The sequence below is a fragment of the Aureococcus anophagefferens genome (genome assembly GCF_000186865.1).
Source record: "Aureococcus anophagefferens unplaced genomic scaffold AURANscaffold_2, whole genome shotgun sequence".
Taxonomy (NCBI): domain Eukaryota; class Pelagophyceae; order Pelagomonadales; family Pelagomonadaceae; genus Aureococcus; species Aureococcus anophagefferens.
Genome location: NW_008705562.1, coordinates 2,557,469 through 2,578,617, shown reverse-complemented (window position 1 = coordinate 2,578,617; position 21,149 = coordinate 2,557,469). Strand labels below are relative to the sequence as shown.

The window sequence follows — 21,149 nt, the reverse complement described above, 5'->3', positions numbered from 1 at the left end:
GGCGCGCTCCTCGCCGAGGAGGAGGCCCTCGCCGAGGCCGAGGAGGCCGAGGCGCGCGAGCGCGCGGCGCTCGCGCGCGTCGCCGAGCGGCGCGACGCGCTCGCGCGCGAGGACCGCGACGCGGCCGTCGCGGCGGCGGCGGCCCGGGGCTTCCTCGACGCGTCCCTCGACGGCGCGAAGGCCCGCGACGCCGCCGTGCGCGACGCTCTGGCGGAGCGCGACGCCGCGGTGACGTCGAAGGTCGTCGCGGCGGCCGTGAGCACGGCCGTCGACGCGGCCATCGCGGAGGAGCGGCGCGCGGCGGCGGCGGCGCTCGCCGCGGCGACGGACTCCGTGCGCACGGAGGAGCGCACGGCGGGCCTCGCGGCGCTCCAGGAGCTCGCGGACGGCCACCGCGCGGAGAAACGCGCGGCGATCGAGGCGGCGGCCGCGCGGCTCGGCGCGAAGCACGGCGAGGCGCTGCGGTTGATGCAGTCCCAGGCCGAGGAGGCCATCGCGAAGTCGCGGGACGATGCGCTGGCGGAGGCCGCGGAGGCGCCGCCGCCGCAGAGCCCGGGCCTGCCGGACGAGCACGCGTCTTCAGCTGCTTTAGCGAAGCTCGCGGAGGCGTCCGAGGGCACCGTGGCCTACAGCGCCGCGGCCTTCGCGGCGTTGAAGACGACCATGGAATATCTGAAGGGCCACGCCGTGAGCCTCCACCGCCGGGAGTCGTCGAAGCTCCTGAAGGCGCTCGACCGCGCGGACGACGGCGTCGCGCGCGCGAAGCTCTTCAAGCACGCGCACCTCAAGGTCAAGGAGGTCGTCGTCCGCGTGACGCGGTCGAACCAGCGCTCGGGCCGCCACTGGGAGCCGTTCCACGGCGACGCGTCCTTCGCGACCGTCCAGCCGCACGAGCTCGCGCTGATCCTGACGCACCTGCGGAACCTGGCCGTGGCCTACGACAACATGACGGCCGACGAGAAGCGCGAGCTCACGACGGTGCGCGAGCTCGTCGTCAACCTCGACTGGCTCTGCGCCCTCGCGAAGCACTGCGTCGCGTCCGACGAGCGCCGCTACGCGGACCGCGAGCGGCGCCTCGACCGCGAGCCCCGCGCGCGCGTCGACCGCGCCGGCGACGGCGCCGCGCCCCCGGCGCCCCCCTTCTCGCCGCGGCGCAACCCGCCGGCGTCGCCCGCGGCCCGCGCGCCGCCGCCGCCGCCCGCCGCGCGCCGGACCGCGTCGAGCCCGTCGCCCTACGCGCAGTCGCGGCGGCGCGCCGACGTCGCGGGGCCGCGCCCGGCCCTCTCCGTCGACGAGCGGTAAAACGGGAATTCGAGGGTGTGGGCGGAGTGGGAAGCGACGTCCGAGGCGATCACGGCAGGGCCTTCGGGTTGGTGGTGCCTTCACCTTGAGGATCGATTGCTTGAAGCTGACAAAACGACGTCGGCGAGCAAGCCTGCATCCTCGTCCGCTGCCACCGCAACCTCGTCCGCTGTCCTCTGCACGAGGACGACGGCGCTTGTCAGCTAGCACCAGCTCCCGGACCACGCGCGGGCTCTTTTCGGAGCTCTGAGAAGCAGCGTCAAGACCCGGATCCTCGTAATTGAGGCGTCGGGGAGGTCCGAAGTTCACCTACACACTCAACCATGTCGGGACGTCTGCTCCAGGAGGCTCAGCCCTACACGGTGCCCGAGGGCGGCGCCATGGGCATCCTCTTCGGCGTGCTCTGTCTCACGGGCCTGCTCTGCGTCGCGGGCATCGTCCTCGACAAGGGGTCGACGTTCAAGGACGTGCTCCGGCCCGGCGACGGCTTCCTGAGCGCGCGCGGCCAGAGCGCCTGGTACTCCATCGCGCTGAGCTTCTTCGCGTCCGGCATGGGCGCCTGGATCGTCTACGGCACGACGGAGATGGGCGCGACGCGGCCCATCTCGTGGTGGGGCGTCATCGGCTACTCGACGGCGTCCGCGTTCCCCGCGGTGCTCCTCTGCTGGCTCGGCCCGCGCATCAAGACCGTCGTCGGCGCCGCGTCCGGCTTCTCGGCGACGGACTTCGCCCTGAGCCGCTACGGCCGCCTCATGCACCTCCACGTCTGCTGCATCAGCTGCTTCTACATGTACATCTACATGGTCGCGGAATTGACGTCCATCGGCAACGTCTACGCCACGTTGGTCGGCAAGTCCGTCGCCGGCGACGACTCCGAGAACTTCACGACGAAGATCGCCATCTGCGTGGCGCTCTTCACCTGGGCCTACACGGCCCTCGCGGGGCTGCCGGCGTCGATCCTCACGGACAAGTTCCAGGGCGTCGTCATCACGTGCGTCGTCATCATGCTCCTCGTCGCCACGACCACCCTGAAGTCCAACGAGGTGTCGAAGCAGGAGTACGATGACGCCACGGGCTGGTTTTCCAAAGGCTTCGAAGCCCTCGTGACCCTGTGGATCGCGATCTGTTCGGCGGAGCTCTTCAACCAAGGCAACTGGCAGCGCGTCTGGGCCGCGCGGTCCGACAAGGACATGAAGATCGGCTTCCTCGCCGGCGCCGTCCTCGTGACGCTCGTCATGTTGTTCTTCGGCGTCATGGGCACCATCGCGTACGCGCGCGACCGCGAGTCGTACGACACGTGGCAGAAACTCGCCTACCTCTCCTTCTTCGACCTCCTGCGGAACCTGCCGCGCTTCTGGCACTACGTGACCCTGGCGCTCCTGACGACGCTCGCGGCGTCGTCGTTGGACACGCTCCAGAACGGCATCGCCTCCGTCTTAAGCCGCGACCTGCTCAAGCAGAAGCTCAACACGAACTGGTCGCGCCTCGTCGTCGTCGGCTTCAACATCGCCGCGATCATCCAGGCGTCGGACCGCTTCGAGGTCGTGCCCCTGTTCCTCGTGGCGGATTTGGTGTGCGCGACGGCCGTCTTCCCGCTCTTCCTGGGCCTGTGGACGGACGATTTGGTCGTGGGCCCGCTGACGATCCCGGCGCCGACGGAGCTCGGCGCGTTCCTCGGCGCCTTGGCGGGCATCGCCGCGGTGATGGTCAACGGTGAGATCAACGACGTCAACAAGGCCGTGAACCCCTACACGGGCAAGGTCTACGACAAGTCCGCGTTCGCGTATTTCTGGGGCATCAATTCCAAGTCCGACGGCAGCCCCTACGAGTGCGCGCTCTGCGGCACGAAGCTCATGGTCACCTTCATCGTCGTGCCCCTCGTCTCCGCCGCGGCGACGGTCATCTTCTCCTACGTCGACGTCTACGTCGGCGGCGACAAGGCGAAGCAGCCCTTCATCATCGTGCCGCGCCTCGACGGCGACGACGACGCGCTCCTCCCGGCCAAGGACCTCGAGCTCGACGCCATCCAGGTCGCCGACGACGAGAAGAAGAGCCCCGAAGAGGAACTCATGAACTAAACGGTGCTCGGGCCGCCCCGCGCCGCGCGACTCGAGTCGCCCGGGCCGGCCGCGCCGAATGAGCAAGCCCTCCCCCCCGCCGTCCCGCCTCACACCGCCTCGACGGCCGCTCCCCCCGACGCCGCCGTCCCGCCTCACACCGCCTCGACGGCCGCCTCCCGCGCTTGAACCGAACGAGGGTCTAACAGCGACTTACCCCCGCCCACTCGTCACTCGCGTCGTCGACGCCGAGGCCGGAGAGCGCCGCGGCGACGTCGTCGACGCTCGCGGGCGGCGCGACGTCGCCCGCGAGCGGCGCGTCCCGCGACGACTGGCGGACGTCCGCGTCGCCCGGCTTCGCGTCCTGCTGGCAGAGGAAGCGGCCCGTGTTCTCCCAGCCGCCGCCCGGCTTGACGACGCAGCGCACCGTCGCGCCGAACCAGGCGTTGTCCGCGAGCCAGACGTCGACGGGCCCCGCGACGGGCAAATGCTCCAGGAGCCGCCGCGCCGCGGGCGCGCGGATCGCGTAGCAGTGCGTCCCGAAGCCGTAGGCCGGCGCGAAGACGCGGCCGGCGACGTCGTAGGTCCGCTCGCCGCGGTCCGAGAGGCCCAGGTAGACCAGGCCCGCGCCCGGCGGGAGCAGCGGCCAGGCGCGCCGGAGCTCGTCGTCGAAGAAGTCGCGGAAGGCGCAGTCGTCCTCGCAGACGAGGAACCACGCGGCGTCGTCCAGCGCCGCGACGCGCCGCCAGAGCGCGACGTGCGACAGCGCGCAGCCGCGCTCGCCGTCCGTCGCGCGCCGCGGCCCGGGCCGGATGTGCCGGTCGTGCGTCGCGTTCTGCGTCGCGTCCCACCGCGCCTCGAAGGCGCCGTCGGCGCGCGCGTCGGCCGCCGCGCCGTCGACGGCCTCGAAGCGGCTCCACGCGCGGGAGCCCAGCGCGCGCGCGGCGGAGGCCGCGAAGCGCCGCAGGCGGTCCGGGCGGCGCCGCAGGTTCACGACGGCGACGCCGCCCGTGAAGATCTCCGACGCGGCGCTTTTGGTGGAGGACTCCTGCACGCGGCGCTCGAGGCGCCGCGCGTCGTTGCTGCGATCTGCGTGCGTCGGCGCGGCGGTTGCTGCGGCCGAGCGCTTGTGCGGCGGAACGTAGGCGGACATCGGGGTTGTAAAGCTAGCAAAGGCAGGCCTCCATAGTATGGACCTTACTTTTGCCACTAAATTTAGTGGCAAATTTGCTTTTATCAATCAATCTGGTTGCTGTGTAGATATACGCAGCCTACGATCGCGATGGACGCGCGTCGCGCCGTGCTCGCGACGCTCCTCGTCGCGTCGTCGTGCGCGCTGGGCGTCGACGCCCACGACGAGGCGCGGCGGCTCGGGTCGTCGAAGCACCACGGCGGCGACAAGCCGCGGCGGACGGCGGTCTCCCGGCGGCGGACGCCGTCGCGCGTCATGCGCGCCGCGCCGCGCCCTTTTTTGTCGCGCCGCGCCGCCCACCGCGTCGCGCCAGGTTCTTCAAGCTGCCGCGGAGCGGGTCGTCGTGGGTCACGGACCTGCTCCAGGCGCCGCTCGTGCACATCGCGGAAGAGATCATCACGGGCAAGCGGAGCCGCCAGCACGACGTCGCGGCCTGCGAGGCGCACCTCAAGCTCGCGCTCGTGGAGCCCGTGGGCAAGGTCGGCTCCGTCAAGGCCGCGGCGCGCCTCGCGGCGCGCGCGGGCTCGCCGGAGCGGCTCTGCGCGCGGTCCAAGCCCGAGAAGCCGTGCCTCGCGTGCGTCGGCTTCACGCTCAACGTCAACCGCAAGCCGGGCATCGACTACGCCGCCGTCGCCGCGTCGGCGCCGGACGTCCGGGTCGTCGCCTACCTGCGGACGAACCGCGTCAAGGCCGCCGTGAGCCGCGTCCGCGGGAAACTGTTGGACGCGGTCTGCGGCTACAACAACATCCGCGTGGGCGACAACAAGCGCGCCAAGGAGGGCGCCGAGCGGGCGCCGAAGAAGCGCGACGCGCGCGCCGACTGGTCCACGGGTGCGTGGCGGCGCCATATGGTTTCGCCCGGGGACCCGCCGACTTTTAGGCCACTGCAAGCTCAACGCGACGCTGCCCGTCGACGTCGGCGAGATCAAGGACGCGCTCCTCGTCAACTGGCACTGGGAGGCGGCCATGCTCGGCGTCGTCGACACGCTGCGCGCGCGCAACGTCTCCGTGCGCATGGTCGCCTACGAGCACTTTCTCGAGGACCGGGACCGCGCGCTCGCGGGGCTCTTCGACTTCCTCGGCGTGCCGCCCGACGCGCGGCCGCCGCGGCGCGCGGACGTCTACGAGAAGGCGACGTCCGACGACCTGCAGAGCTTCGTGCCCAACTACGGCGCCATCGAGGCCTGGCTCGCCGCGGAGGCGCCCTGCCTCCTGCCGCACCTCCGCGAGACGGACCCGGGCCGCGTCTTCGACGCCGCGTCCTGCCCCAACGCCTGGCCCGACGCCGCGCCGTCCGTCGCGAAGAGCGATCGGCATCACGGATCGGGGAAGATCGATCGAAAAAGGAAGATCGACCCCGACGTCTAATTTTTACGCCTAGAAGTAGCGGCTGCCGAAGACCTTCTCGTCGAACTCGACCTTCCACGCCTCGCGGGGCTTGGGCGCCACGGCGCTCCCTTCCTCGTCGAGGCAGGTCCGGTTCATGCGCGGGTGGTAGGGCGGCGCGCAGACCGCGCGTTGCGCCTCGCTCATGCCCGCGAGCATGGCCGCGGGCCACTCGGGCGCGTAGCCGCGGCCGTACGCGGAGCCCGCGGGCGCGAAGCGGTAGATGACCGTGCGGCGCTGGTGGTCCAGCGTCCAGGGCAGCGTGCCGTGGAGCGTCGCCTCGCTGAAGAGGAGCACGTCGCCGGCCATGATGGCCGGCTGGACGACGTGCTCCGCGAGCTCGTCGTCCGCGAGGTCCGCGAGCGCGGGCGGGATGGAGAAGTTGGCCTTGTGGCTGCCCGGCACGGCGCAGAAGCCGCCGGCGCCCGCCGGCGCGTCCGTGAGCTGGAGGCACGCCGTGAGGAGCTGGTTCCGCATCTGGCCGCCGACGCATTCGTAGCGCAAGGGCCACGCGGGCTCGCCGGCCTCCGTGATGGCGCCGCCGTGGAGCGTGTGGCCCTCCGAGCCCTTCTCCATGCCCAGCAGGAGCGGCGAATGGTCCAAGCGGTAGCCCACGCCCATGAGCTCCGTCATCGCCGGCACGAGCGCCGGGTGGTTCAGCATCGACCGGAACACCGCGTTGTGCGGCGCGTCCCAGGCCAGGAGCCCGCCCATGTCCAGCCGGCCCCGCGCGCCGTCGCCGGCGAGCGCGTGCGACTCGCGGCCGTAGAGGCCGCTCGTGCGCAGCTGGCCCGTGCGCTCGTGGTACGTGTCCGCGTGCGCGTCGACGGCCGCGTTCGCCGCGGCGACGTCGTCGGGCGAGAAGACGCCGCGCAGCACCAAATACCCGTTGAGGTCGAAGAGGTACTTGTGCTTGTGGCTCATGGCGAGGCCCAGGTCCGGCGCGTCGTGCTGGTTCTTGAGCGAGTCGGCGCTCAGGTGGCCGCTGTGGCCCACGGCGGGCTTGGCGCTGAGGCAGCGGCGCGTGGAGGTGCGACGCACTGCTTGCAATGCTTGCATCATCTTTGCACGTGGCTGTGATTGCGAGATGTCGAGCTGCGACGGACGAGAGCGGCGCTGACGATGCGTGAGGCGGCCTTGTGGAGCTGCACTGTTGCGGCACCATCGCAGCGTGTGTTGCGTCGAGAGCCGCCACTCACGCCGTCCATCGCACGCAAGCCCGCACACACGCCCACACATTCATGATGCAAACCCTCAACTACCTCGCGGGCCTGCTGGCCATGCAGGACCGGCGGCGCGGCGGCCGCCTGAGCGCCGTCGAGGAGCCCCAGGAGCGCGTCGTCGGCGACGCCGTGGCGTGGTGCGTGGCCCACGGCGCGAGCTACGCGGCGCCCGTCGCGGCGGGCGAGGCGCCGTCCCTGAGCTTCACGCACGCGCCCTTCGCGCTCTTCCCCTTCCCCTTCCCCCGGAGCGAGTACGAGCGGCTCGTCGCGATGCAACCGGCGTTCAACCGCCTGGTCGAGCGCGTCGCGCGGGACGCGGCCTGGCTCGAGGCGACGCTGGAGCAGACGGCGGCGTCGGACGCCTTCACGCGCCGGCTCCTGGAGCTGCGGCGGTCGCAGACGAGCGCGCAGACCGCGAGCCTCGGCCTGCTGCGGAGCGACTACATGATCGACGCGGGCCCCGGCTCCGGCGACGCGCCCTTCGAAAACGGCAAGGCGCTCCAGGTCGAGCTGAACACGATCGCGAGCTCCTTCGGGTGCCTGAGCACCGTGCTCAGCTCGCTCCACGCCTACGTCGCCGCCAAGTACGCGGGCGGCGTCGACGACGCGTGGCTGCCGCTGCCGAAGAACGGCGCGACCGCCGGGTTGGCGAGAGGCATCGCCGCGGCGCACGCCGAGTACGAGCGCCAGTACCCGCCGGCCGCCGGGGCGCCGCCGCGGCGCGTCGCCGTCGTCGTCCAGCCCGGCGAGCGGAACCAGATGGACCAGCGCATGCTCGAGCACGAGCTCTGGGACGCGCACGGCGTCGCGATGGAACGCGTGACGCTCCTCGAGGCGTTGGAGGACGGCGTCGCCGACGCGTCGGGCGCGCTCACGTTCCGCGGCGGCGCCTGGGAGCTGAGCGTCGCCTACTTCCGCGCGGGCTACTCGCCGGACGAGTACCTCGGCGACGGCGAGTGGGCCGCGCGCGCGCTCTTGGAGAACTCGCGCGCGATCAAGTGCCCGACCGCGGCCTACCAGCTCGCGGGCTGCAAGAAGGTCCAGCAGGCCCTGGCGGCGCCCGGCGAGCTCGAGAAGTTCCTGCCGGCCGCCGAGGCCGCGGAGCTGCGGACCGTCTTCGCGGGCTTGTACGACCTCGACGTCGCGGACGACGCGGGCGCCGTCGAGGCCGTCGTCGCCGAGGCGCTCGCGCGCCCGGACAAGTACGTGCTCAAGCCCCAGCGCGAGGGCGGCGGCAACAACCTCTACGGCGCCGAGCTCAAGGACGCGCTCGAGACGCTGTCGCCATCGGACCGCGCGGCCTTCATCCTCATGGACCGCATCAACCCGCCCCAGCGCCGCGCGACGCTCGTCCGCGACGGCGCGCCCGTCGAGGGCGACTGCGTCTGCGAGCTCGGCGTCTACGGCACGATCCTCGCGCGGCCCGCGGACGGCGGCGGCGCGCCCGTCGAGCTCCACAACGAGGTCGTCGGCCACCTCCTCCGCCAGAAGCTCCTCGGCGTCGACGAGGGCGGCGTCGCCGCGGGCTTCGCCGTCCTCTCGTCGCCGGCCCTCGTCGGCAAGCCCTCGGCCATGGGCCCCGACGTCGCCAAGCTCCTCGGGTCGCGCGTTTAAAGGTGGTCCTAGGTCCACGTCCACGCGCCCTTGAGCAGCGGCTGCGCGCCCGGCGGCCGCTCGCGCCGCGTGACGCCGCGCACCGCGCCGCCGAAGGCCTCGAGAGCGCCGGCGACGTCGCGGGGCACGAGGTCGACCTCGTCGCCGACGGCGAGGTACTCGACCCACTCGGACCACTTGCCGTCGCCCGTCTGGGGCTGGTCGCCGCGCGCCGCGGCCTCGGCGTCCGAGAGCCAGCGCAGATCGACGGAGCCGTCGCCGGCCGCGAGGCCGATGCCCGGCGCCGCGCGCCGCGCGCCGGGGCCCGTGGCGCGGGCCCAGAAGTAGTCGGCGTCGGGCTGCGTCTGCAGGCCCATGCAGAGGTAGGCGCCGCCGCGCGGCAGCGGGCAGTCGAGCGTCGCGAGCGCCGCGGCCGTGCTCTTGTGGAAGCTCGTCGTCGCGTCGCGCGTCGACGTCACCCGCGCGTGGACGAACAGCGCGTCGCTCAGGACGTCCGCGCGCTCCGCACAACTCATGGCTCCGATGCTTTCGAGGTCCACGGCGAGCAGAGCATCGAGGTCCACCAAGAGCAGAGGCGTGGGCGCCTGCGAGAGCATGAGCAGCGGCGTTGTTGGCGCTGCCAGGAGCAGACAAGCTTGCAAGAGCTTCATGCTCGAACGAGCTCTGCCAAGTGCAACAACCACTGCACCATGTGGCGTTGAAGTGCAGAATTTCACGATATACTTGGTTTGCGATTACATGGGTGGGGTTCTCTAGGCTTTCTTGAAGAACGAGTCGAGGGTCTGCTGCTTCTTCGGCTCCGGCTGCTTCTTGGGCTTGGGCGCGAAGAAGGAGCGGAGGTCCGTCTGCTTTTTCTCGGCGGCCGGCGCGGCGGCCTCGGCCGGCGCGGGCGCCTCGGCGACGACGGGCGCCTCGGCGACGACGGGCGCCTCCGCCGCGGCGGGCGCCGCGGGCGGCGCCTCCGCGGGCGGCGCCTCCGGCTCCGGGAGCGGCGCGTCCGCGGGCGCCTCGCGGGCGCGGCGCTCCTCGAGGATGCGCTCCTCCATGGCTTTGAGCCGGTCGACGGGCGTCCCGCCGTCGAGGTCCATGGGCTCCGGCGGCGGCGTCGCGGCGCGCTCGGACTCGGGCGTCGCGGCGCGCTCGGACTCGGGCGCGGCCGCGGGCTCCGGCTCGGGCGCCGCGGGCGCGGCCTCGGCCTCGGGCGCCGCGGGCGCCGCGGCGCCGCTGCCCTCCGGCGCCGGCGCGGGCTCGGGCGTCACGGGCCGCGCGGCGCAGACGGTCTTGATGTGGTCCGGCACGAGCGCCTCGACGGCGTCGTCGTCGAGCTCCGACAGCGGCGGCGCGTCGAAGGCCGCCTCGCCGAGGAGCGCCGTCTGGTAGGCCTTGAGCTTGCCGAAGGCGTGGCTGTAGGCCCAGCCGTTGGAGATGTCCGCGCCGTGCGCGCACTCCAATCGCTTGCCGCAGTACTTGAGCATCTCGACGTCGGCGCCGAGCGTCATCGGCAGCTCCGCGTCGCAGAGGAAGGGCTGGGGCCAGGCGACGGCGCCGACGCCGAGGCCCGCGGCGCACTTCTCGAGCACGACCATGACCTTGTCGCGGTTCGACTGCGACTTGCCCGCGAGGATCGACGACGCCTCGAGCGTCTCGAGCCACCGGGGCCGCCGCAGGCCCTCGACGGTGGCGAGGTACGCGCGCGCGCGGCCCGCGGCGTTGCCGTACTCCGCCAGGCCCGCGCGCGCGACGCCGGCCGCCGCGCGCTCCGCCGCGGTCAGCGACCGGACCTCGCCGCACTGGCGCTCGAGCTCCGCGACGGCCGCGGCGGGCAGGCGCTTGCCCCGGGGCGCGCGCGCCGCGCGGGGCGTCCAGGCCGCCGCCTCGCCGCCGTCGTCGCCGCCGCCGTCCTCGGCGACGTAGTCCTTGGCCGCCTCGCCGCGGACGCGCGAGCTCTTCCGCGCGGGCTCGCGCGGCTCGGCCTTGCGCTTCTTCACCGCGGGCTTCTTGACCTTCTTCTTCTCCTCCGTGGGCGCGAGGCCGCCGCCGAGGCCCAGGCTCGCGAGGAAGTCCGCGTTCCGCTTGATGCGCTCGTCGCGCTCGATCTCGTACTGCGACTTCTCGGGCTCGAGCGGCCGCGCGGCCGCCCGCGCGAGGACGCACTTGGGCGCCGCGACGGGCGCGCACTCGTGGCAGAGGTAGGGCGACGGCACGCCGCCGCCGCCGATGGACACGCACCGCTCGTGCTGCCACGAGTGGCACTTCTCGCACTGCCACTGCGCGGTCCCGTCGTCGAGGCCCCAGCCCTTCTCGCCGCAGCGGCAGTTGAAGAACCAGGTCTCCCCGTCGCTCGACGCGCTCTTCGGCGCGGCCGGCGACGCGGGCGGGGACGTGGGCGTGGGCGCGGCCGGCGGCGCGGAAGCGGCGGGCGGCGCGGAAGCGGGCGGCGGCGCGAGGATATTTGGGGATGGGCTGATGGACGGGCTCGGCGTGCCCGTGCGCTTCTTTTTGACCGGGCTGACGTTCTCGCGGGTTGTCCCGGGACACCACTGGAGACTGAGCATGCTGCCTGAGGCTGCGGACACGAGCGGAAGCAGATGTCGTACAACGCCTCGTTTTTAGAGGGAGAAGCACTGGTCCCGTTTTCACGAGCTGGTGCCGTGAGGGTCGCGTTGTAGGGCTCGACGACGGTGTCCGAGGCCTGCGGCGCAGCACGTCGTTGGGAGGCGGTCAAATCGACGGCGCCACAGCGATTGGCGCGCTCGCTCCGAGTTTGGATTCGGCCAAAGCGTCTGGCTTCATTGACCACTGTGCACGGCTCTGTTCTGTGTTGAAGGGCGGCCGAGAGGGCGGCCGGTGCGCCGCCACACAAGCGAGGCGCAAAAGAGAGAAAATTCGAAGCGAAACACAACTTACAACACGACCCTCCCGAAACCATCAGAAGGCCGGCGACGCCATCGTGGCGAAGGTCGCGGCGGCCTGGGACGCGTCCGCGGGCCGCTCGCCCGGCGGCGGCGCGTCGGGGAGGTGGTCGTCCGTGTCGGAGCAGCAGAGGTACTCGAGGTACATGTTGTCGCCCGCGCCGCGGTCGTTGGCGACCATGTGCTGCACGAGCAGCATGCCGTGGTCGTTGACGCGGACGTAGGTCTCGTGCGAGTGCGGGAGCGCCTTCATGCCGTGGAGGAAGGCCTGGGTCTGGTAGGTCCAGCTGCGCGTCTCCTCCGGCGCCTCGAAGACGACGAAGGCGTCGCGGGGCACGTCGATCTGGACGCAGCCCACGGAGCCGGACGCGGCGAGGCGGAAGTGCCTGGGCAGGAAAAGGGTGATTCAAGTTCTCTTCAACATGAGTGTTCCGCGCGCGCGCGTTCCGGAAAAAGCATCCATGCTTCGAGACCATTCCGAGAGATGATCGCTCGTCCAAAAATCAGCCGAAACGAGTGGAAAACGACCGAGATCGGAGCCTTTGAAGTTGGGAATTTCGCTCTCTTTTCCTGCCCTGGGAAGTGCGGCGCCCGCCGCGACACGGAGACCTTGATCGTCGACGAGCCCACGGCGGACTCGTCGAAGTCGGCGACGACGTCGCGGAGCGTCGCCGACGTCGCGAGCGTCTTGGCCGCCGTCGGCGCGTCGCGGAACGCGCCCGCCATGTCCGTCGCGCCCTCGAGGTCGTTCGAGTCCTCGAGCACGTGCACGTCGCAGGACGTGAACGCGCCGGGCTCCTCGAGCGTCAGCTTGAAGACCTCCGTCGCCGGCGCGTAGCTCAGGCTCACCTCGAGGTCCGCGCCGGCCGCGCCGAAGAGCTTGAGGCACTCGACGAGCGCGCGCACGTCGACGGAGAACGCAATCGGCTCCTGGTCGCCGCCGCGCACGAACGGCGCGCCGGTCTCGTCGACGCAGTCGAAGGCCGCGAAGCACGACACGGGCAGCGTCAGCGTCGCGTGCGTGGACTTTGAACGACCAACGACGTGAAGCTCGAGGCCCGCGGCGTCGATGGCGATGTGCGCCACGACCTCGCTCCGCTTCTCTTCGATGAGGCACTCGATGAGCGACGTCACGAGCGCCGCGCTGTCGAGGCGCGCGCTGAAGCACGACATCCTCGTGGGTGGCGGCGGCGCGGCGGCGGGCGAGCGGTGGGCGGCGCGGCGAGCGGGCGGCGACGTCGAGCGGGCGGCGCGGTGGGCGGCGCGGCGCGGCGTGGCGGCGGCGGCGGCGGCGCGCGCGCGAGCTGCCTTCCTGTGGTAATTCTTCGGCGAAGCATGCGAAGCACGATGGCTCGACCGAACGAAGGCGACCCATTGCACGACGCCTCCAACGTTATGGCACCATCCAACGCGCCGAACGCGGCGCCGAAGCGCGCGCCGCCGACGATGGTGCCCGTGGCAACGATCGAAGCCTGGGTGGCCGGCTTCCTGCGGGCGAAGAAGAGCGGCGGCTGGCCCACCATCTACTGTGCACAAACGGCGTCCAGTGTCGCTCCGTAGGTGCCTACGCGCCTACGTAGCCTCGTCCGGAGCCTACGAACCTATGACCTACGCGCCCACGCAGGCAAGCGCCGGGACAGCTCGAACATCGAACTCCTCCTCGCCGAGGGCGACGACGGCGGCGACGCCGTGGGCCTCGGCTCGAAGCAGGTGGCCAAGAAGATGGACGGCCCCGGCAAGCGCGGCTACGCGGGCCTGCTCTGCGCGATCTCGTTCTGCCTCGAGCTCCGCAAGAGCGGCAAGTCCGCGACGCAGCGCGAGCTCTACTACCTCCACAAGGGCGGCGAGGACTCGCCGTGGCGCACGCAGGGCGAGTGCAACGAGTCCGACGACCGCGTCCGGACCGGCGGAATCGCGACGAGCGCTCGCGCGGCCGCGTCCGGACCGGTGGAATCGCGACGACCGCTCGCGCGTCCGCGTCCGCGAGCGCTCGTCGATTCCGCTCGCGCGCAGGTCCGTGGCCGACGCGGCGACGATCTTCGACTGCCCGCGCTTCGCGCTCGGCATCACGACGTCCGCGCGGGGCTGCTGCGCGGGGCGGCTCCGGTGGCGCACGGCCGGGCGCGCGGCCGCGTCCCGCGCGAGGCCGTCGGTTCCGGGCGCGGAACCGAAATTTTTCGCGCCCCTCGCAGGGGCCCGTGGACGAGCGCCTTCGAGACGACGCAGATGATCCAGCACGACTGGATGAGCGACGGGGCGCGCGAGGTCGAGTCGGACGCGCGGTGCGTCGTCGTCGTCGAGAAGGACGGCATCTTCCGGCGCCTCGTCGAGGACCGCTTCTTCGAGCGCTACCCCTGCGTCCTCGTCACGGGCATGGGCGTGCCCGACATCGCGACGCGCGCCCTCGTCCACAAGCTCCGCGGGTCCCTCGACGTGCCCGTCTACGGCCTGGTGGACTGGAACTCGTGGGGCGTCGGCGTGCTCCTCTGCTACAAGGTCGGCTCCGCGCGCCTCGGCCTCGAGGCCGTGCGCTACACGGTGGACGTGAAGTGGATCGGCCTGCGGTCGAGCCAGGTCGACCGCCTCGAGCTCCCCGCGAGCTGCCGCCAGCCGCTCACGGACCGCGACCGCCGCCGCGCGGAGGGCCTCCTCGCCCACCCCTGGGTCGCGACGAAGCCCGCCTGGCAGCGCGAGCTCCGGCGCCAGCTCGACCTCGGCTCCAAGTGCGAGCTCGAGGCCCTCTTCGCCGGCGGCGACCTCGACGCGGTCGGCGCGTTCATCGAGACCGCGATCACGACGCAGGACTACCTCGAGTAGGAAGCGGCGCGGAGGGCGCGTCCCGGCGCATCCCCGCGGCCTTTTAAGCCGCCGCGAGCGACGGTCCATCGGGGCGCGGGTTGAGCGCGGGCTCCTTTTAAGGCTCCTTGGGCGCGGGGCTCGTTGAAGGCCTCGTTGAAGGGCAAACATTACGGCGCTCGCCGCGGAGGGTGCGGCGCGCGCAGGCCGCACGGCGCCGCACACAGACCGCACGCACACAACCGAAAAAGAGCGATGGAGGACCTCGAGGAGGAGCAGGACGTGACGGCCTGGGTGAACGGCGTGCTCAGCGAGGCGTCGGCGGACGGGGCGAGCGTCGACGCGAAGATCTCGAGCGTGTCCATGAAGCTGCAGATCATGGCCGCGGACCTCAACGACGAGCTCGAGGGCCACATGGAGGAGCTCATCGAGGCGGCGCCGCGCGCGCTCGGCGACGTCGGGAGCGTGTCGCGCGCGCTCGCGGCCGTCGACGAGGAGCTCGCGGCCGTGCAGCGCCGCGTCGACGGCGCGTCGCGCGGCGGCCGCGAGGTGCGGACGCTCGACGAGCTCGACCGCCTCAAGACGCACCTCGAGGCCGTCGGCGCGACGCTGCGCGAGGCCGCGTCCTGGCAGGCCGCCGCGCGCCGCGCCGCGGCGTCGCTCGACGCGTTCCTAAACCGCGGCGCCGAGGCGCGCGAGCCCTGGGACGCGGCCGCGGGCGACGTCGCGGCCCAGCTCGCGACCATGGGCGACAGCGAGCGCATCCTGCGCAAGCTGCCCGACGCCGACGACCGGCGGTCGACCCTCGACGGCTTGCGGGACGACTTCGAGCACGCGCTGCGGCCGCGCGTCGCCGCGGCGCTCGCCGCGCCGGACGTCTCCGGCGAGGCGCTGCGGCCGCTCGTGGCGCTCTACGAGCGCCTGGGCCTCGGGGAGGCGTTGCGGCGCGACTACGCGGCCGCTAGGCCCGGCGCGGCGCGGAAGCGGTGGTTCGCGCGGACCGCGGCCGACGACGCGGGCCTCGACCTCGCGCCGTGGCTCGGCGCGTTCCTCGACGACCTGCTGCGGGACCTCGAGGCGGAGAAGGCCGCGGCGGGCGCGGCCTTTGGGGAGGCGCACGCGCCGGGCGTCGCGGCGCTCGTCGCCGCGGAGACGCTCAAACCGCTCGCGGAGTCGTTCCGCGGGAAGCTGGACGCGGCCGCGGACCGCGGGCCCGGCGGCCTCGAGGACTGCGCGGCGGCCCACGCGGCCTGCGGCGTCTTCCTCGAAAACTTGGAGCAAACGCTGGGCCTGCCGGCGCAGTCGCCCCTACTCGGGGACGTCGCGTTCGCCGTCGGCGGCGCGCCCTTCGCGGGCTTCGGCGAGATGGGCAGCGACGGCGCGACGCGCTACGGCGCCCTCGAGCGGCGGCGCTTCGCCGCGGCCGTCGCCGTCGGGGCCGCGGACTGCCGCGCGGCGCTCGACGCGCTCCCCGCCGACGGCCTGCTCCCGGCGGCCGCGTTCGAGGCCGCGCTCGACCGCGCGCGGAAGCTGCTCGACGCGGCGCTCGCGGACGACTGCCGGGCGGCCCTGGGCCGCTGCGCGGCGCTCACGGGCGGCTTGGACGGCGCGGGCTGCGCCGCGGCCGTGCGCGACGCGACGCGCGACGCCGCGCTCGCGCTCGCCGCGGTCTTCGGCGACCTCCGGGGCCACCTCGTCCTCGCGCGACGGCCGCGTCCTTGTTTTTGCGTTTTGAGAGAGACGCCGCCGGGACCAACGCCGGGGAGAGCCTCTCCCTCCCCCGGCCCCGTCCGCGGCGGCGAAAGCGGACGCGCGCGTCACAAGGACCGCTCCGCCATCGATGGTCGGCCGCGGTTTCGGAGATGCGGACATTTAGGCGAACGGCCTGCCGCGCGACGCGTCGCTCCTCGCGGACTGCTGGGCCTACGCGCGGCGCGCGTTCGTCGCGCTGGAGCTCGCCGGGCTGGCCGAGCGCGCGTCGCGCGAGTGGCTCGCGGTCGCGAACCGGACCTTCGCGCTCTGGCGCAGCGACGTCGCGGCCGATGCGGGCCGCGGGCGCGACGCGGCCTTTTCCGAGGACGAGGGCCTCGCGCGCGTGCCGCCGCTCGCGCGGCGCGCGGTCGCCGCGCCGGCCAAGGCGGCGCACGCGCGGCGGCGCCGCGCGGAGGCGTCGCCGCTGGACCGCGTCGCCGTGGACCGCGCGCTCGACGACCTCGCGGCGGAGGCGTCGGCGCTCGCCTTCGAGTGCGCCTTCGCGCCCGTGCGGTCCGCGCTGCGCCGCGTGTCGGCGACGCGTCTCGGCGGCGACGCGCTCAAGGACAAGGCGGCGCCCTACTACTGCCGCGCCGCGGTCTGGGCGGGAAACGACGACGCGGACCCGGCGCCGAGCGACTACGCGACGGTCGTCGGCGAGCACCTCATGGGCGCGCTCCGCCACCTCGAGCCGTTCCTCGAGTCGCCGGCCGTCGCGGATGCGGCCGCGGTCCACGTCGACGCGGGCGGCCGCCTGACGGACGTGCGCGAGTGGGAGCGCATCGGCGACGTGCTGGACGCCGACCGGCTCGGGCTGCGGGCCCTCGCGGCGGGCGAGCCACTCGCGGGCGCGCACCTCGGCGGCGACGCGCTCGCGGAGAGCTCCGCGCCGCCCGAGGACGCGGACGCGGCCGCGCGCTTCTGCTCCGAGTGGCTCCACCGCCTCGTCAAGGCCACGGCCGGTGCGCTGGCCGAGGAGCTCCTCCGCGTCGGCCGCGTCGACGCGAACGGCTTCCGCCAGCTCAAGGCCGACGTCAACTACCTCCGCAACGTCGCCAAGGCCCTCGCGGTGCCGGACCACGCCTTCCTCGCGCACCTCGACGCCGTCGCGACGGCCGCATACGAGGGTCGCCTGCCGGAGCTGCTGCTGCGGCCCATGGCCCAGACGCCCGCGGCGGCGGCGCTCGCGAGCCTCGAGGCCGCGCTCCGGGCGAAGCTCGACGCGCCGGTCGAGGCGGCCGTCGAGGCGGCGGTGGACGACGGCGCCGAGGCGCCGCCGGCCGACGAGGCGCCGCCGGAGGACCACTAGGCTCCCTAAGGTCTCGCTAGGACTTACAGACTCCCCTAATAATCGACGGCGTCGGAGTCCGACGGACACTCGCGCTCTCGTCCGACTGCGATTTTCTCCTCGGCCCGCCGGAGTGCAGCCGACATTTCGGCGGTTGGTAAAAGATCGGGCGTCTTGAACCCAACGCCGGAGTCCTTTCCAAAGGCAGAGGCCACGGAGATGTCGCTAAAATCGTACTCGCGATCGCCGTCCTCGTGCTTGTCGAGTAACAGCGCAGTAATAATTGACCATGCGTCAGAATTGCGACCTCGGTAATTGTCAATTCCAGGAATAATAGCGACCTCGGTAATCTGCTTTGACCATTTCCCTCCTTCCGACGCAACGCCACACGACAGCCCGCATGATAACACAACACAATCGCCCAAAAATTGATCGACGTCGGCTCCGAGCTGAGCTGTCATTTCGGCTACGTGTGCCCTCCTGGTCAAACTTCCGTAGAAATCTCCGCTGGAATAGTTGCGATCCACTCCATCAAGGGCCATATTTGTAATCCACTCAACCTGAAGGGCTCCGTCTCCGTGTTTATCCTCGCCGACGTTTCGCAGCACGTCTACAGATCCTGGAGTCGGGAAATATTCGATCGTGAATTTGGCGCGAAGTAACCACGGCAGGAACTCGTTCCAGTAATTAGTTTGATCCCATTCCCAGGTATATGTCCATGGCGAGGGTAATTTTGAATTGCCCGGCTTGCCCACGTATCGCCATTGCATCGTCTCATCATAAGTGTGCGTAACCCGGAGCGTTCCTCCCGATGCGCAGGTCCAGTCGGCCGTGACCGTTTGACTCCTCTCCGTTTCGCAGCGGAGACCGGAAAGCGATTCACCACGGGCGAAGTCAACACCCTCGCGTATTCGTCCTGCTGCATCTTCACGATTCATCAAGTGGGCACATGCGTCCCAACCGGACAGCTTAACATTGTCTTTCCAAGTCGTAGCCTCGACCTTTCCATCGTTCTTCACAAGAGACGTGAGACGTGTCAATACCAGGCGCTTGGTCCACGCAATTCTCCCTTCTCTCGTGAGCCCTTGCTCCACTGCCCACTCCCCGGACCGAACCTTTTCCAAAGCTCGGACCACAGCGCCACTGATTTTTCTCCGGAAAGCGCCGTCGAATTCCACCAGTTTGCTCTCGGCTAGCGGCGGCTCTGGCGACAAGTCCCGCGCGGCCTCGACGGGTGCCGTGGCGTTTCGCTCTTTCTTCCTCGCTGCCGACTTGGGTTTTGGAGCTTTACGCTTCTTCGCTGATTTCTCCAGCTCGGCCACGCGCTCGCGCAGCTCCTTGATCGTCACGTCCTTCGCCCGGAGCGACGCTTCAAGCTCCCCGATGCGCGTGTCCTTGGTCGAAACCGCTGCCTTGAGCCCGTCAATCTGCGACATCTTCGCATTCTCCGATTGGACGAGCTGCCCCGCGAGCTCCTCCTGGTCTTCCGCCTCGTCCTTCGCCGCGTCCCGCTCCTTCTTGACAACGGCCATGCGCGAGCCCGCGGCCTGGAGGAGGCGCATGCCCTGATTCAGCGGCGGGGCGTTTGCCGGCGGTCCGCCGGCGTCGACGTCCTGCGCGGCGGCGGCGCGCGCGACCGCGTCGTCGTCACGCACCTCCTCCTCATCAGCAAAGCTATGGCTGTATCCGCCGCCACGGTCGCTCCACTTGACCTTGTAGGTGCCCGCTGGACCGTCGTGGGAGCCTGGCGGCAAGACCCACAGCGGTCTCGGCTTCGGGCCCACGGCGCTGCGCCATTCATCATTCCACATCACTGCTTTGTTCAGCTGCGCGCCCGCGGGAGGCGGCGGCTGCGGCGCCATCTAATAGAGGAATCGATGCGTTGGAACCCAGCTTTGGCTGCCCCCGCGCGCCGATGGCTGCCCAGGCGCCCCCACAGCTTGCGCCGGGAGAGAGCATCAACATGTCGATGTTTATGTATAACATCGGATGTTGCATACGCTGCCCCGATGTACATGTACCCGATGAAAGTTTGAACTATGGGCTCATCTCCCTGAGAAGCCAGACCATGTCGAACGACAGCGAGACGCTCTGGCTCAAGGAGAAGTTCGCCAAGTACGATGCGGACGGCTCCGGCGACATCGACGTGTCGGAGCTGCAGACGCTCATGAGCGAGGTCACGGGCGAGACGCCGACGGCGCCCGAGGTCGCGGGCTTCATCGAGGCCGTCGACGCCGACAGCGACGGCAAGCTCGACTTTGAGGAGTTCGTCGCCATCTTCCTCCGGGCGCGGTCCGGCGATCTGGAGTTCGGCGGCCTGCGGCTCGCCATGGACGCGTTCAACGACCTCATCGCCGACGAGCTCGACGGCGACGACGACGCGCGGCCGCCGTCGCCGACGCCGGAGCGGCGGTCGTCGGCGCTCGGCGCGCCGGAGGCGAAGCGGCCGGAGACGCGGCCGCCGCCGGCCGACGGCGCGGCGCCGGGCGAGGAGAAGCGGGGAGTTTGCGCGTGCTGCGCGGCGTGGGCCGCGTGCTTTTGCGGGTCGACCATGATCTACAGCCGCGGCGCGCTGCTCAAGGCGCTGCGGAAGGGCTGCCCCTGCCTCCCGCCCCGGGCCATCATCGGCATCGCCTGCGTGTTGCTGCCGCTGCTCTGGGTCTGGATGTCGCTGAAGCTGCTCCTCTTCCCGTGCCTCGCGGTCTACCTCGCGCGGTGCCTCGCGACGCCGAAGCGCGCCTGCTACGAGCGCTTGATGCGATGCGCGGCGCGCCTGGGATGCATGTGCGACCTGCGGTACCACGACCCCTTCTTCGAGTGCGTCGACGGGCCCATGAGCGGCTTCTCCGACTCGGAGCGGAACGGCGTCGACGTCGTCGTCGAGTGGAAGCGGCCGCAGCAGATCTTCGGCGACGCGGCGCGGGCGTCGCTCTTCGAGGGCGGCGTGTCGCCCGACGACGTCGACCAGGGCACGCTCGGCGACTGCTGGCTGCTCGCGGCGTTCGCGGCGGCCGCGGAGTTCCCGGGGACGATCCGCCGCGCGTTCCTCACGACGGAGGCGAACTGGCGCGGGCGCTACGTCGTGACGCTCTTCGACGGCGCCACGGGCCACTGGATCAAGCTCGTCGTCGACGACCGCATCCCCTGCAAGGCGGGCACGAACGACCCCATCTTCTGCAAGCCCGCGGGCTCGGAGCTGTGGGTCCTCCTCCTGGAAAAGGCCTTCGCGAAGTTCGTCGGCGGCTACCACAACCTCGCGGGGGGCTTCCCCATCTGGGCGCTGCGCGCCCTGACGGGCGACGACGCCTACACGCTGAGCCGGGAGAAGGGCGGCGAGGCGAAGCCCTGGTACCGCACGGACATGGTCTACAAGCCGACGGACGAGAACAGGCGCGGCGTCGGCTGGGTCCACCACTGCGGCGCCGACGGCGACCCGGAGCGCTTCGCCGACGACGAACTCTTCAAGATGGTGGCGCAGTACGACGCCATGGGCTTTGTGATGTCCGCGTCGACGTCGATCAAGGACCGCCAGGACGGCCTCGTCGGCGGCCACGCGTACTCGCTCATCGCCGCGGCCGAGGCCGAGGGGTTCCGCCTGTTGAAGCTGCGCAACCCCTGGGGCAACTT

The 21,149-nt window shown here is 71.5% G+C and overlaps 6 protein-coding genes across 6 annotated transcripts in view; 4 read left to right on the top strand and 2 right to left on the bottom strand.

Annotated features, from left to right (window-relative positions):
• Positions 1-3,380, top strand: part of AURANDRAFT_61365 (hypothetical protein) — a gene marked incomplete at both ends in the record, with an annotated part of 4,531 nt that extends 1,151 nt beyond the window's left edge. The window contains 2 exons of the mRNA XM_009035056.1: positions 37-1,260; positions 1,647-3,380. Coding sequence (XP_009033304.1) covers positions 37-1,260; positions 1,647-3,380 — 2,958 coding nt within the window. The remainder of the gene's footprint in view (positions 1-36; positions 1,261-1,646) is intronic.
• Positions 3,381-5,928: 2,548 nt separating this feature from the next.
• AURANDRAFT_61364 (expressed protein) lies at positions 5,929-6,999 on the bottom strand (the record flags this gene model as incomplete). The annotated part of the gene is made up of 1 exon (XM_009034893.1): positions 5,929-6,999. The coding sequence occupies one exon, from the start codon at positions 6,997-6,999 to the stop codon at positions 5,929-5,931; it is 1,071 nt and encodes a 356-aa protein (XP_009033141.1).
• Positions 7,000-7,217: 218 nt separating this feature from the next.
• AURANDRAFT_19915 (hypothetical protein) lies at positions 7,218-8,774 on the top strand (the record flags this gene model as incomplete). Its single annotated transcript, XM_009035057.1, has 1 exon — positions 7,218-8,774. The coding sequence occupies one exon, from the start codon at positions 7,218-7,220 to the stop codon at positions 8,772-8,774; it is 1,557 nt and encodes a 518-aa protein (XP_009033305.1).
• An 8-nt stretch (positions 8,775-8,782) lies between these two features.
• AURANDRAFT_70730 (hypothetical protein) lies at positions 8,783-12,859 on the bottom strand (the record flags this gene model as incomplete). The annotated part of the gene is made up of 4 exons (XM_009034892.1): positions 8,783-9,437; positions 9,546-11,237; positions 11,719-12,072; positions 12,288-12,859. 4 exons carry the CDS (start codon positions 12,857-12,859, stop codon positions 8,783-8,785), a joined length of 3,273 nt encoding a protein of 1,090 aa, XP_009033140.1.
• Positions 12,860-13,912: 1,053 nt separating this feature from the next.
• AURANDRAFT_61362 (hypothetical protein) lies at positions 13,913-17,543 on the top strand (the record flags this gene model as incomplete). Its single annotated transcript, XM_009035058.1, has 3 exons — positions 13,913-14,499; positions 14,689-16,177; positions 16,359-17,543. The coding sequence occupies 3 exons, from the start codon at positions 13,913-13,915 to the stop codon at positions 17,541-17,543; spliced, it is 3,261 nt and encodes a 1,086-aa protein (XP_009033306.1).
• Positions 17,544-20,406: 2,863 nt separating this feature from the next.
• Positions 20,407-20,784, top strand: AURANDRAFT_16291 (hypothetical protein; the record flags this gene model as incomplete). The annotated part of the gene is made up of 1 exon (XM_009035059.1): positions 20,407-20,784. A coding segment is annotated over one exon (378 nt), but the record flags the coding sequence as incomplete, so codon positions are not given.
• Positions 20,785-21,149: the final 365 nt, after the last annotated feature.